This window comes from Melospiza georgiana, chromosome 1 (genome assembly GCF_028018845.1).
Source record: "Melospiza georgiana isolate bMelGeo1 chromosome 1, bMelGeo1.pri, whole genome shotgun sequence".
In the NCBI taxonomy this organism is placed as follows: domain Eukaryota; kingdom Metazoa; phylum Chordata; class Aves; order Passeriformes; family Passerellidae; genus Melospiza; species Melospiza georgiana.
In genome coordinates this window covers 113,029,072-113,044,719 of record NC_080430.1, presented here as the reverse complement: position 1 = coordinate 113,044,719, position 15,648 = coordinate 113,029,072, and the positions used below count along the sequence as shown (strand labels likewise).

General features: G+C 37.7%; 1 protein-coding gene across 2 annotated transcripts in view; it reads left to right on the top strand.

The window, feature by feature from the left end:
* Positions 1–15,648, top strand: part of PRKDC (protein kinase, DNA-activated, catalytic subunit) — an 83,273-nt gene that overhangs the window by 17,515 nt on the left and 50,110 nt on the right. For both annotated transcript variants that reach the window (XM_058021670.1, XM_058021661.1), the window contains exons 22-37: positions 73–179; positions 2,063–2,153; positions 3,419–3,582; positions 4,239–4,391; positions 5,591–5,698; positions 6,472–6,698; positions 7,115–7,209; positions 8,177–8,276; positions 9,227–9,360; positions 9,861–10,115; positions 11,103–11,329; positions 11,995–12,203; positions 12,319–12,451; positions 13,498–13,656; positions 13,818–14,021; positions 15,458–15,643. In XM_058021670.1, the coding sequence (XP_057877653.1) occupies positions 73–179; positions 2,063–2,153; positions 3,419–3,582; positions 4,239–4,391; positions 5,591–5,698; positions 6,472–6,698; positions 7,115–7,209; positions 8,177–8,276; positions 9,227–9,360; positions 9,861–10,115; positions 11,103–11,329; positions 11,995–12,203; positions 12,319–12,451; positions 13,498–13,656; positions 13,818–14,021; positions 15,458–15,643 (2,552 nt within the window). The remainder of the gene's footprint in view (positions 1–72; positions 180–2,062; positions 2,154–3,418; positions 3,583–4,238; positions 4,392–5,590; positions 5,699–6,471; positions 6,699–7,114; positions 7,210–8,176; positions 8,277–9,226; positions 9,361–9,860; positions 10,116–11,102; positions 11,330–11,994; positions 12,204–12,318; positions 12,452–13,497; positions 13,657–13,817; positions 14,022–15,457; positions 15,644–15,648) is intronic.

Sequence of the window (15,648 nt, the reverse complement as noted above, 5' to 3'; positions counted from 1 at the left end):
AACTATGAGTAGGTGCATGAGATGGTGGTACGATAAACTGGTGTTGATATGCTGTTTTTTTTTGTTCATCAGTTGAATCCCATAATAACTGGGAAGTAAGGAAACTTTCTCAAGCAGCCCAGAAAGGACGTAATAAAGTTGTGATACAGCGTATAAGAAAAGCAAAGACATTGTCAGTGGTAAGAGCCCTCTTTCTTTTTAAGAATTAAGTGTTAATCCTTTCTTCCCAGTGCTTCTTTTCCTTTCTTGCATGCATACTTTTTTTTTTTTTTAATGAGGGCTACTTCTGCCTTAGATGAGTTTAATGAATTCCATTCTGCAGTGTGGCTCAACAAGCTGTTGTTACCTCAGCAGAGCTGGAAAGATGTCATATTCCAGGGTGAGGATGGGAATTAAGCAGGGAAGGGGGACTGTATAAATCCTGTAAGTCAGTATCACTGGTAGACTGATGCATTATGACAACAAAAATTTGACTCCCAACACCCAAAATCAGGTCCCAGCTTAGCAGCTTTGCAGTAGGCAATAGACTTTTGTAAGTGTTTAAGCATTTGGGGGATTTTTAATGTATTGTGGATAGGGTTACAGTCTTTAGAAGCCAACATATGTATTACTTTGTCCAGTGGCCTCTCAAATGTAAGTGTATTATAGTGGAATATTTTATATAATATAATATAGTGGAATATAATATAGTGGAATATTTTAATATTCCACTGCACAAACTAACTTGGAATAAACCTCTTTTTAGATGTGACATTACTCCTATATACAGAACTCTTTCCAACCTGGTTCTCTTTAAACATGATACTCCTGGAGTGAGTCCAGTAGAGAGCTACAAAGGTGATTAGAGTACTGAAGCATCTCTTATGAGGAAAGGCCAAGGGATCACAGCCTGTTTAAGTGAAGACTGAGAGGAGACCTCATCAATATCTATCAGTAGCTGAAGGGAGGGTGTCAGGAGGATGGAGCCAGGCTCTTCTCAGTGATGCCAAGCAGTAGGACAAGAGGCAATGGGCAGAAACTGATGCGCAGGAGGTTCCGTCTAATATGAGGAAGAACTTCTTTAGTGTGCACTGACCAAGCACTAGGACAGATTTCTCAGAGAAATTATGGAGTCTCTCTCTCTGGAGATATTCCAGAACTGTCTGGATGCAATGCTGTGCCTGTGCTCTAGGATGACCCTGCTTGAGAAGGGAGTTTAGACCAGTTGACCTGCAGCAGCCCCTTCCAACCTTGGTCATTCTGCGATTCTGTGAAACAAAATTAGTTAATTTTGTATCCTGTACAGGCTGCTTCTGAAAATCAGTTTTCTGAGGGAGGCACTGTTGAGTCTGGAGAGAGGAGGCTCAGGGGAGACTTCATTGTTCTTCACAACTGTCTGAAAGGAGCGTGTAGCCAGGTGGGGGTTGGTCTCCCAGGTAACAAGTGACAGGACAAGAGCAAGTGGTCTCAGGTTGTGCCAGAGGAGGTTTAGATTGGATATTTGGAAGAATATATTCATAAAAGAGGTTGTCAAGCATTGGAACAGGCTACACAGGTAAGTGGTAGAATCACCATCCCTGAAGTGTTCAAAAGCATATGGGCATGGCAATTGAGGACATGGTTTAGTGATGAGTTTGGCAGTGTTGGGTTAATGGCTGGACTTGATGACTTTAGAGGTCTTTTGTAATCTAAATGATGCTGTTATTCTATATAGGTACAGGATCTAAACTTTAAGTTCTGGAATTAAAGCAAATGAAAAGAGCAATTTTTGTTTTAGATTTGTTTCTGCACTGCTATGTCATTCTGTAGATATGTGTTATCCGTGGTAATAAATTTTTACTTGAGAAATGGTAATTGAAAGCTCACAAAATGGAATGAAAGTGCTTTCCAGTCTTGCCCTCTTTTGTTTGCTAAACCAAAGTTCATCTCTTGTTTGATGCAATTTTTCTCCTCGTGGTTTCATTTTACCTTCTTCATCTGTATTTAATAAGAGCCATAAGACCTTCATTTACTCTGTAAACCAAGTTACTTCCCTATAGAAGTAACTGTGCTTTCACTAATATTAATCTGTTGAATGATTTAGGATAATAGTCCCTCCTTGGAAGCAGTAAGGACTAGAGTGGCACGCCTTCTTGGATCTTTGGGAGGGCAGATTAACCACAACTTAATTACAGGTGAGTATCCTGTCAAAAATATTTATATGCCTCTGCTGTCTCTCTTGAAAGTAGATTTCATTAAGGCCTCAACATCACTCTCATATACCTGTTTTTTGTTGCTATCATTTAAACAAAATTACTTTTATCCAGTTCTGTAGTTTAGTAGAGCAAAAGTATTCACCAACTTAATATGGAGTAGGGAAAGTGTTTAGGAAATTACAGTTGAAAGCAAAAAACTATGCATCTGAGTATATGGTTTTATTTATTCCACCCTTCACCTTCTGGCTGCAAAGCCATTTTAAAACTTTGCCCCATTTTGTAGCTCCTTGGTACTGATTTCTACCTCTACTATAGTTCTCAGTATTTAGGAACTGCTGTCATGAATTGTGTAAATATCAGCAAGCTTACTTTTTCATTTGTGAGTTTAAGGTACATCATACCTTAAAGTAAGTGTGGGTACTAGAGTTCCATTTGGGTGCTCCTCAAAAAAAAGACATTTTCTCCCTTTCTCCGTCCAGTCCATGAACAAGTTTTATAATTTAAATATTAAATATGATACAATCCAATAAAAATGGAAAACAATAGTGTAAGTACCTGACCATGAGATTTACTGCATGAATTTTGCACAAAATTTAGTTAATCTAAAAATTAATATAGTATTGTGCATTTTTTTCCTTTCTTTGCATGCTTATGTTTGTTTTTCTGTCTTTACAATCAATTTTCTTTCTGCCAAGTACTTCCCTGTTACTTACTCAAAAATACTGGGGGAAAGTAGCCTTATTCTCTGGAAATTAAATACAAAGTGTGGTCAGATTTTGTTAACCAGATTTTAAAATACGGGAATATAGGGAGAGAAGGGAGTAAGTATGCCAGTTTTCCTAGGAGGAGATAGCTGTAAATGGCTGTGAATGTAGCCATTTTCTGTGCAATTGTAGGAGTCAGTATATTGGACCTTCTTGTCTGATTGACCTTCAAGAATTTTCTGTAACATTAGAAGACAAATGCATTATCTATTGGATGTCTTACAGAAGTATTTTAAATCAAGTGTGATTCAATGTCTTCTGGATTTATTTGTCTCCAAATTTAACCTGTATTGAAACTGCAGACTGCTGTAACTCTCACTTGAAAGAAATGTTGGCTACGTTTTTTTCAGTAGTTTATAAAGAATTAACATTGCATGGCAATCTAACTGAAGTTGAAAGATTACAGATTTTTTTGACTGAACTAAGTACTTGCTTTATGTATATTGTATTAAGCTTGTTTTCATCTTTCAAATGCATCAGCTACCTCTGCAGAAGAGATGATGAAGAAATGTGTATCCTGGGACACTGAGAGGCGCCTGAGCTTTGCTGTACCATTTGCAGACATGAAGCCTGTCATCTACTTGGACTTATTTTTGCCTCATGTGACTGAGCTGGCTCTTTCTGCAAGTGACAGGCAAACAAAAGTATTGGGTTTTTTTCCTTCATCTTGTTTTATGCTAGCTAATAAAATTGCATAAAATAATGTCTTCCTTGTTACTACAGACGTGTTTTAATTAATTAATAGGTAGCAGTGTGCTTCTTTGGTGCCCTTTCATGACTACACTATTTTAAGTGTTCAGAAGCTAAAGAGCAGAACTTGTGTAAGCTCTATCAGACAGCATTATGCTTGATTTAACATAAAAATGAATATTTTAAACCAGTGGATCTTTTTAAAATAGTGTTGTTTGGCCTTCTTCGCATGCCCAGCCTGTGAACTTGTGAGCTCACTCCAGCAGAACACTTAAGCAAATATTTTGATGGTGTGCTGGATTGGGGTGTTGATACCCAAAGAGTCCAGACTGGGAGTTTCCTTGAAAGCACTGTGGGTGACTTTTCTGATGATGAACTCTCTCCAGCTGGTATGTTACTGCCCATAACAGAGACTAAAACATTAGGAAAAGCACCAGTTAGTAGGTGTGTAAATTACTTCCATGGTCATGATCTGTTCCTGGAATGATGATGTAGCATAGGTGTGATTTCTCAAGTACCCCCTTTCATGTGACTCATTCTCTCCTGCCCACAATTTTGTCTTCTCTGTGAAAGTAATGGATGCATAACCAAATGGATTTTTAAATTTCAGGTTGCAGCATGTGAGCTGCTACATGGCATAGTCACATACATGTTGGGGAAAGCCTCTCAGATGCCAGAAGGACGTCAGGGTCCCCCACCTATGTACCATTTACATAAGCGAGTATTTCCAGTTCTGCTTCGTCTTGCTTGTGACATAGACCAGGTAAGCAGATTTATCTATATGAATTTTAGCTTGTTCAAATACCTTTGAATGTGGGAATTAATTAATAGTTTTATTTAGACGTTTCCTAACATGTTGGGGTTTTTTTTTTCCCCAAATGAAGAGTATTTTGTAGGCTGAAATTCTGTTCTAGGGATGGATTGTCTGGATTTTGGGAGTGGGGTTGAAACCTCTTCAAATACTCGTTTTAAATACTTCTGTAATGTAGTGTAGTTCAGAGTAGCTCAGAGAAATGTACAAGAGATATTCAGGTTTCATGGTGCACTCAGGGAGTTTGTGGTAGTAATCCTCTTTATCGCCACATTTAATTTCTGTTGTCTTTCAGTAAGAAGTTAATTGGAGGTGAAGTTGATTGTTTTGATGTTGACTGTATGCAAAGCTACACTCATAGGAAAAGCATTCAGGAGAGAATTTGTAGCTGCCTCTTTGATACTTACAGATGATATATTTCATTCAAACATTTGAACTTGATATTTCTCCTCCTTTGCACAAAACAGAACAGACACATAGGTTCATCTCCACAGAAATTACAGGTTTTTGTGCCTTTTGAGACTGCTGCTTGGACCCTGGCAGCTGTATCTGCTTTGAGATCAAATGGATTTTGTGTTCTGTTAAAATAGAAAGGAAGCTGTGTTACCAATTCAGGTAACCAATACCTCTTTTGCTGGTGTGTGGCTGAACATAAACCATAGGTAAATGATGTCTGGATTGGTCCAAGCCACAGGCACTGCAGTTGAAGCATGTGTATATGCATAAATAAGTGTGTTTAGTGTTTCTTCCCTTCATACTATAGTATGACAGTAATCAATCAGATTGATTTACAGGTAGAATTGTTGAAATTCAGGAAGTTAGATTAATGGTAAAAGTAGATTTTTAGATCTAAATATGATTTAAGAAACAAACATCCCTGTGTCCCTGATTGTGTATTGGCACATTAGTCTGCATGCAGTGTTCTTTGTCTCAAAGGATATTACTGAAAGTAAGCTTGAAGGTCATGGAGACTGGCTGAATAGAAAACATCTGACCCATTTTAATTGTCTGGGGTTTTTTGATCCTTGATATGGCAATGTAATATGAAATTAGTTATTCATTTTATAGACCCTTTTTCAAAGTACTGGTTTTTATTCTTGCATATAATAGCGAAGTATCATAGACATAGTATTAATGTTTGCTATTTTCAGGTAGCAAGACAGTTGTATGAGCCTTTGGTCATGCAACTCATTCACTGGTTTACCAACAACAAAAAATTCGAGAGTCAAGATACAGTGGCATTCCTGGAAGCTATCCTGGTAGGTGATAAGTCTTTCCTCTCTTTTCTCTGTGCCATATGACTTTATTTTTAACTAGCATCATTTTACTGCTGAAGCAACCAGGAACATATGAACAGATAGAATGACCCCTTAACTATTTGAAAGTAAGAAAATGGTTGGTTTATTTATTTATTTTTAATAACCATTTAATATTCCTTTACTGAGATTTGTATGATTAATTTCTCTTTGGCATTCCCAAAATGCAGGTATATCATCTTCAGATAAATGAAACACTCTTTATCATCAGTATGAGTTAGGAACAACTGAAGCACGTTCACCATTCATCCCCCTGAATGCCTTTGTGGTGTGCTTAATTTTTTATCAAGTGTCTTTGCCTTCACCAGGTGCAAAAGTTTTGCAATTAAGACTAGCATTTGCACTGAACAGAAGTGGTTGGAGGTAAGGTAGGTCAAGAGGATTGGAGTATTTTTTTTAATAAAAGTCAGTGTTGTCACACCACTTCTTATGTGGAGGAAGCACACCCATCAGAAAATGAAGTGACTTAATCTGATGGCTGAGACAGGAATAGAAAATCCAAATCTTTGAGCTGTAATTGAGCACTGTGAAGGCTAAAAGTTCTGCCCTTCCCTTGGACAGTAGCAATTTTGAACTTTGTTAATTTCTGGTAGACTGTGAGTACAGTTTTTTAATTTGCAAATAGTGCAATGTAGATAAGCTGCTATAATACTGCACAGAGACAATGGCAGGGCGTTTTCTCATTGTTAAGATGAAATAACCTTGTGTAATTTCAGAGTGGCATAGTGGATCCAGTTGACAGCACTTTGAGGGATTTCTGTGGCCAGTGCATCCGAGAATTCTTGAAATGGTCCATCAAGCAGACAACACCAAGGCAGCAGGAGGAAAGCCCAGCAAACACCAAGTCTCTTTTTAAACGGTTGTACAGCCTTGCTCTTCACCCCAGTGCTTTCAAGAGGCTGGGTGCAGCACTTGCTTTTAACAGTATCTACAGAGAATTTAGGTGAGCAAGCAGAGCTTGAAACAGTAACTAACTTGGCCTAAAGGTTCAATGAGATGAAAAGAGTTACAGCTCAAATAGTCATCCCCTGACACTCATTCTGTTAATGTATATGGTAGCTGGAACATTCTGTTACTCAGATTATTTTAATAATAATTTTGTTGTTTGGGATTTCTGTCAGTGTGAAATGTATAAAAATAAATTTTGATCACAAGTTTATAAGATGTTTTTTATGCCTTTTTAGGATGCTCAGCAGATTTCGCTGTTGTTTTTTAAACTGGTTTAGATTTACTCTCTTGTGCAAACATCTTTTGCAGTCTGTCTCTACAGTATTTAATTCAGTGGTTTTTAATTAGGATTTTACATTTAGTGCTTCTTCTATTTATATTTCTCATAAAATGTTTTCCTGTTTTTTAAAGGGAAGAAAATTCTCTGGTGGAGCAGTTTGTATTTGAAGCGCTGGTTGTTTTTCTGGAAAGCCTGGCTTTAGCCCATACAGATGAAAAGTCATTAGGTGAGCTATAGTTAATTAACAGTGGAATGAAGAAAAAAGTTACCTTGTGGAATCTTGGGTTAACAAAGAAAAATTGTAACTGTAAGAAAATTACATTTGCTTACTTCTGCAACAAAGGAATAATTATTTTTCATTATCAGTAGAGAGTCTAGTTAGGAACTCTTATAATCAATTCCTTGCAGTGTATAAAGGTCGTATATATGTATAATCAAGTGTATTTTGAGCCTAGGAGAAGGAACCTCTTCATAATTATGATGATTTACACTTTTGTAATAACACTAAAAATGCTGGTCGTGCTTCAGATTTGAGTTGTAGTTTTGCAGTTACATGGTGTAAAAAAAAAATGTCACTTGGTGAGAATCAGTCTATTCTTCTATAACAAATAAATGCTCCAAAAATAGTAATTTTCATATATTCTATGGAATATTTCCACTCATTTGTGATACCCTTTCCTCATTGTCTTGTCATTCTTTACAACAGTATGTAGGTGTGTGAAGAGCCTGTGACCTCTTTCACAGTACTAGTGACTCTTCAGTAAATCTACTTTTCTCTCCTTTTTTTCCATGCTCTTTCATCAATTAATAGGAATTAGAACAGAAAGCCAAAAGTTGGTGTTAACAAAACTTAATTTCTTTCAGAGGAAGAGTTCAGGACATGGTAGGAATGTCCCCAGAAGAGTTTCTCACATGGAAAATTTCACAGTTTCTCTAAGCATGATCACAGAAAGTAGAATGCACAGTTTTATACCAAAGGCCTCAGGCTTGGCTCAGGCCAGGTTGGCCTGTCTGGTGTTTTGTGATTTCATTCTGCACCTTTGAAAAACTCACTGTAGAAGCACAGAGTAGTGGAGCTGGCAAACATTATCATCTGTATAAGTCTCTTGCACCATCTCTACAGTGCTATCTCAATTAGTTTAATCAAATTACTGGCAATTTTTTAAGAAATGTCAATTCCCTGTCTCCAACAGGTACTGCCCAGCAGTGCTGTGATGCTATTAACCACCTGAAGCGCATAATCAAGCATAAAGCACCTTCTCTGAACAAGGAGGGAAAACGGCGGGTACCACGGTCAGCTATTTGCATTTATTTCCATATTGCTTTTTAATAAACTTGACCAGTAGTTCCATTAAATGCTTGGGGTTCTGAATGAGAATTGCATCCTATGACAACTGCTGATACAGACCTCCTGATGTTGGCTGTTGAACCATTGGTGGGAAAACACTGGACATAACATGAGAGTAGCATATAAAGAATCATAACATGATTCTTTATTCCAGCGTGGTGAACTTGATTTAGTTTAGCAAAAAGAGGCAGAAGAGAAGTGCATGTTTGCCTCACAGCAGTGCATATAATAACATTAGCAGTGATGCTACAAAGCACTTGGAGGAAACTCCTCCAAAGCCTTTCTTACTGTTGTGAAATGTCAGCAGAAGCAGGACAAGCTGCAACAGGGTGATCAGCAGTTAAAGAAGGGAAGCAAAAAAGGTAAAACAAGCAAAAATTGATTCAGTATCAGGATGAATAATGCTCTGAGTCACCTAGCTGACCCTTATTTATCAGGAGGTTGGACTGGAGACCTCCTTAGTTGCCTTTTTACCCAAATTATGATGTGATCTTAAAGAAACTGACAAGCGGAGTTTAGATTTGGGTCACCGGTGTGGCATTTGCTAAGTTATGAGACGTGATGATTATAGGGATGGAGGAAAACTGTTCAGGCATATCTAAACCTTATTCGCAGTTTTTCCTCTGTGAGTTTACAAAGAGAAGGGGAGATACCTCCTTCTACATTTAAAATTGTTTTCCACAAGGACTATGCCAAGTAGAGTGAGGAGAAGAGAAAGCAGTGCCAGACATGATGGTGGAAGAGCTCTTCCAGGTAGTGCAGATTGGTGGTGGTTCAACAGATAAAAGGGATTCATAGTGCTCATGGAACATTTTGATTGTTTTCAACTGAGAGACTATTATTGCTTCTTGGTAGATGGCAAGAGGAACTGTTAACCCCTAATATTTTTGTGCAGGGGATTCCCAGCTACTAAGGCTATGTGTCTTCAGGACATTGTTATGTGGCTCTTAGTGCAGTGTGGACGACCTCAGACAGACTGCCGGCATAAAGCCATGGAGCTCTTCTATGAATTTGTTCCTTTGTTACCAGGTATTTTAAGTCACAGTGCACTCTTATCTTTGCTTTCTGTACTCTATGCATGCCCTCCCTCTGTCTTCTCTATGCAAGGTAGTAATTACAAGTAAATATCTGTTCACTCAGCATTGTTAAATAGAAACACAGTTGTTGCTTATATTGCAAATTCGGTACTGTGGGAACCTCAGAGTCTGCGGGATGTTTTTGGGCACAGAGGAGGCTTTTAGTGCAGACTTACTTCCAGGCCCAAAGCTGCTGTTGTGTATCCAGCTAATAAAAGCTCAATTTATTGATGGGGAACTATGAATGTCGTAAAAATTGAACTCCTCCTTATGGAAGGAAGAGAAATGTGGGAATTTTAAGAATGTGACCAAGGCTAAACCAGAATCAATACCTTCTCTGCTAGAAGACCCAGTTTAAATCACAAAGTTGTTAGTTCATTTGCCTCTAGCTGCTTGCTAGTTTGAAATGTGTTTTTCCTAGAAAATTTATATTTCTGTTTCTATTTCTGTCAGGAAACAAGTCTCCATCTTCTTGGCTGGCTGATACTCTAAAAAACAGTGGTGTTTCTTTCCTCATTAACAAATTTGAAGGAGGTGGCACTGATGCCAAAAGTCCATCTGGGATCCTTTCTCAGCCAACTCTCCATGGCATGCAGGAACCCTTCAGTTTGCAGGCTGTCATGCAGTGGATGGACATGTTCTTAGCAGCGCTGGATTGCTACAATACATTCTTTGCGCTGCAGATGATCAAACCTGATGAAGTACTGGGTGAGTGATTAACTGTTGCATTAGGCTCATTTGTGTGTGTTACATAAAGCCCATCTAAGGTGAGTTCTTAACTTGGAATTTAAGCTCTTTTCTCAAATGTAGGAGAGACAATTTTGCAAACTCTCCCAAAGTTTTTCAGTGACAGTTGTAATGGGATGGGGGTTTTTTATGAAGTACTATGTATCTTAAAATGTTTCCTTTTAGCCCTAGAAATATCTCTTTGCATTTCTTAGTCATCCACTTACCAGCAACTCCTTTTACTCTATCTCATCTTCAAAAATTATTCTGTGCAGCTAATTTCCCACTGCACAGAAAAGCAAGAGGTTTTTATCATATTTTTCTTGAAATCCTTCTAAAGCTTTTTACCTACTGTTTATTAATATCTGGAGGAAGCTATCAGAAAACAATGAAAGAAGGCACCTTTTCACTTCAAGTCCCATACATGTTACCTTGTTTCATTTCCTGATGCATCAACTACATCAGGTCTAAAAGCTGCATTTGAATTTTGGTCAGGTAAAATAACAACACCTTGTGTAGCCACTGGGTCTCTTTCTCTTTCAATTATTCTTGCAAGCTTAAACAAAATGCTTTTGTTCAGCCATAGTACAGATTCATAGTCTTGTACAAGTTTCAGGTGGTCTGTCTGTCAATGTTAGGTCTGTCTTGATTTAAAACAATATGTCAGAAGCAGCTAGCATAGGGCTAAGTCATTCAAAACTAGGGATTTAAAATTTTTATCTCTTTTATTACATAAGCCTAAATCATCATCATTGTTCATAAGTGGTTAGTGATTAGTTTCTGGAGTTATCACTAAGTACAATGGTGTCCTGCTATTCTATTGCCCAGCATGTTAATGTTTAGAACAAGCAGAGAGCTTTCAGAAAACACTGGTGTGAGATGTGCCTCTTTCTGTTTGTCATCTCAGTTTGACTGTTTTCTTCCAAGCATGAAACAATAATCATTTCAACTTAGTGTAATTCTTTCTAGGTGTAAATGAAAGCTCCTTGTTCTTGAAGGCTGTGCAGTTCTTCCTGGACACTATTGCTTTGCATGATATCCATGCAGCAGAGCAGTGCTTTGATAGCAGTTCCAAAGGCAGCATGTTCAGTCCTCAGGAGAGGGACAAGTACAACTACAGCAAGTGCACCATTATAGTCCGGATCTTGGAGTTTGTCACTGTCATCCTGGAAATGTGCCAGCAGGATTTCTGGAAGGTAGGCTCTGAAATCTGTAGTGGATAAAAGATACAAATTTTCTATGTAGTTACATGTACGTGTTCTGTATATGGAGTACTTGCAGTGAATATTTCCTGTATGATTCCTGATTGCATTAAATGTGTGGAGGTGGTAGCTGCTTAAAAGGGAGAAAGAATTGATACAATCTGCCTTTCTTGAATTCAGCATAGATATTCAGGTTTCTCTATTTGCCTTTCTCTATTTATCTCTCTATTGGTCTATTTGATGCAATATAAGCCATATTTAACTATGTAAAGCATAATACTTATGAGTCTCTTAGGAAATGTACACCTCCAAGTTTAGGTCTGAGACTGTGATTGTCTCATCAGCAAATCTCTGATAGTGTGTACAGAGATGTACATCAGAATTTACAGGTATATAGTCAAGACTGAAATAGGCCTATGTGGTTTAAAAGATCTAAGTTGCAGTTTGGTGGGATAGCAAATATCCTGTGTCTATATTTATAGATACCTAATTTCTCTGCATTGGCCTAAGTGAAAGTTTGACATTTCAATAGAGAAAATCAGCCTGAATAGGGACTGTTTCATGTTTGCTTTCATTTGAGATAGGATTAATGGTAGATTATTAAGAGTTAAGTAGAGAAATCTGAATAATTTTTTCACATCTTTATTTTTTTTTTCTAGCTGCTTGAGAAGGAACTGCTAAATGCAAGCTTTATAGAGCTTGTGGTGATGACAGTGTGTGATCCATCACACATAGGCTTTAACACAGCTGATGTGCAAGTCATGAAAAACCTCCCAGATATCTCAGTAAGACTCATGAAAGCTCTGATTAAATCTCCCTATCAGGAATCTTTGAAATTGTGCTTAAAAAAAAGAATCACACCACAGAGGTAAGTAGGGGCTTTCTGGTAAGCATGGGTCCAGAACAAACCCTCACCATGGAAAGTGAATAATGTTGTCTGTGGGTGCACTGATATAACATTATAGCTTCTCTTTCCCCTCTAGCCTTGAGGACCTTTGTTCTGTTGATCTGTTTAATTCAGAGGCACGTTTGGATCAAGTTAGGTTTGATGCTGTCCTTTCTGCCTGTAAGCAGCTCCAGAAATCTGGCCTGCTTCATTCTGTTCTTCATGGTCAGGTAATTATTGATACAGAAAATAAGAGTAAATATTTGTACATTGTAAAGAGCTTTTCCTGTGTAAAGCATCAGGATAAAAACAGAGAACAGATCTGGTGTTGTTTAAAATGAGATCAACAGTGAAGAGCTAGTGTTGAATGGGATCAAAAATAAATGTTTTATGGTTAGTCTACAAATCTGAGTAGCACAATATTGAAGCTTGAACAAACTTTATAATTATGTTAGTCTTTCTGTGGTTGGCTCCAGACTGTGAAAATCAGAATGTAGATTCTCTAACTTCCTTTAAGTGTGCTTCGCAAAACTGAAGGCTCAGAAATTCAGGATAAACTGTCCTATAAAGGAGGCATTTTTTAACAACTTTTACACAGAGACCATTCAAAGTCAATGGGAAATTAGAAAAGGAATATTTCCTGACTGATCAGAAGCAATGTAGTGGGTCTGAGTTGCAGGAAAACAGGATAGAGACCCCTGAAGTGTAAGGATGTAGACTGTATTACTCAAATTCCTTCCACTAAGTTTCTGATTGTAGGAAATCTCTACTTTGGGCAGTTGAAGGAACAGGTTGTGCAATAGCCACAAAGACTGAAAATTTGTGAATGAGGCTGTAACAGGGCTGAACAAAGCTAACAAGTAACAAAATACTTAATTTCTGTGTGCTATCCATTCTCTGTATCAACAAAATTAGACTTGTGGTTGCCTTATATTGATAATCAAGGAGCTGCATGGTTTACCATTTGTGTCACTCCCATATCCTGACTTAGATATTCATTTTACTTCTGTAGGCAAGTAAGTCTGAAAAGGTGGAGGAGGATCAGAATATTTGGAGCAGTGTCAAGTTACTTTTAGTTTCTTCTGAACTTTGTACACCATACGGTTGTCTCATTTAAAATCTCATCCCTGAGTTAGAAAGGTGTCTTGTCATTGTATAGTTGCATTGCTTTATAAGGAAATTATCTGAAATTCAAGTGTTTTAATTAACCATACAGATGGATTGGAAGCCTTTTGTCAGCTTTTATTGATTGTCACTTCTTTGCTGGTTTCCATAGGATGAAGGGTCTCATTTCTCAGTTGGCTCCAAGCTTCTTTCAGTTGTTTATAAAGGCATTGCACCTGGGGGTGAAAGGATCTCTCTTCCATGCTTAGACATCAGCAGGAAGCGATTAGCTGACAGTCTTCTGCAGCTGGCCTTTGCTATTGATGAGCAGGTAGGATGTGGTTCTCCAGTTACAATGCTTAAAATAAAATAAAAAAAATTTAAAAGTTTGGGGTGGGAACTTGGAAAAAAAGTCATGTGCTCTTCTAAGAAATTTCAAAGTGAAATGTGATGTCCTTGAAATAACTCTTGTCTCTATATCTTGACTTTCAGTGTGAGGAACTAGTAAGTCTGCTGTTGAACACAGTAGTGTTAGCTGTGCCACTATCAGGAGCATCACAGAACCAACTGATGAATTTCTCTCATGGACAGTATTTCTACAGCCTGTTCTCAGAAACCATCAATCAACATCTACTGAAAAACCTGGATATGATCATAGTTGGTCTTATGAAATCATCTGTCAGCAATCCTCAAATGGTATTGGGCTTACTCTTTAAAAGGACAAAGTCAAAAGGGAATACTCAATACAAGTAACAATTTTATTATTGTCTTTAGAAGTGGAGTATGCAGTAGGGGAAAAAGTGTATTGGATTGAAGTTCAACAGCATTAAAAGCATTAAAAGTTTTTTGTTTGAGTTTCAGGGCTTTTTTTGTCTTGACCGACTGGTGCTACTGTCATGATCTTTGGCAACCTAACGTTACTCTATGATCTCAGATCAAACTGAGTGGAAAGTGCTTACCTATTACCTATCCTGAGATCTATGTATTTCAGGATGTGTTTGCATAGTACTTCAAATCAAAAATGTCCTTTCAAAGGAGGGATCCACCTACTGTGCTTTTTTTTTGCATTGCAGAATGGTCCCAGAGCATGTGACTTGAATTTGTTTTGGATAAAACTGAACTGAAAACAAACTCCAACTGTTTATGGGTATTTAGTTCACAGTACTAGGGTAGAGCTAGATCAGAGTATTAAAAAGAGAGACATACAGACACACAACCTTCCTGAGCTGAAATAAATATGAGATATTTTGTCATGTTCTCAGTCTCAGCACTGCTTGTTTGGCTGAACAGACTTCTTCCTGCTTGTCTACAGCACTTGTAGAACTCAGTGCCATGAAGGAAACAGAAGTGAGAAGTCTTCCTTCAGTGCTTCTGACAAGCAGAAAGGTCAAAAAGATCAAAAGTCTGTTTTTCTTTTCGATTGAAAAGATGCTCAGCAAAGTAGAATCATCCTTTAAAAATAATTAACTCATTTATAATCCAAAATGTTATGCTTGGACGTGCTGCATCCAAGTAGTAGTTTAAAAGACTTGCAGCATCATTTTTGGTGATACCAAAAATTGTTTAGTTAGACTGTAGAGGAATGTGAATGTTTTAATAAGCTGTTTCTGGTGATGATTATCTAGTGTTTCCTGTGATGAGCATGCGGCAATACTTTAATTTTTTTAAAGTGCATCTGATAGATGATAGTGACTATTAGTTTTCGAAGAAAAGAGATTTCAAACATACTTAGTTCACATGTGCTTTGTAAGGGTTATTTTTCTTTTCAAAATGGATGTGAATAAGTTAGCATGTATGCTATTTTTCAACTTCACTCTAACTAAAATTAGCAAGTATTGATATTTATTTTGGATTATCATTTATTTCTCCATATATACACAGAAGGCATCGGAACTAATTGCTGCATTGTACTCTGACGCAGGAGTAAATTGGAGAGATGTCTTTTTTTTTTTTTTTTTTGAGAAGGGTGGGCTTTTAATTTCCTGCAGAGAACTTTCCTCTGCATCCTTTTGAGATTTAGATCTAGCATTGATTTGTGATGCTTCTTTTTTATGAGTGTCCATACCACTGATGTGATTCTATCATCCTTTAATTTGGAGTGCAAGAATCTTACCTGTTGCTCTTCCTTGCAGGTGGGGAGCATTTTGAATGGCATGCTAGATCAGAGCTTTAGGGACCGTGCTGTGCGCAAGCAGCAGGGAGCAAAACTGGTGACAGCTGTGCTCAGAAACTGGGAGAAACTGGATGGCTGGTGGGCCAAAGGTTCATCTGCTGATAGCAAAATGGCACTCCTGACCCTGCTGGCAAAGGTTCTGCAGGTATG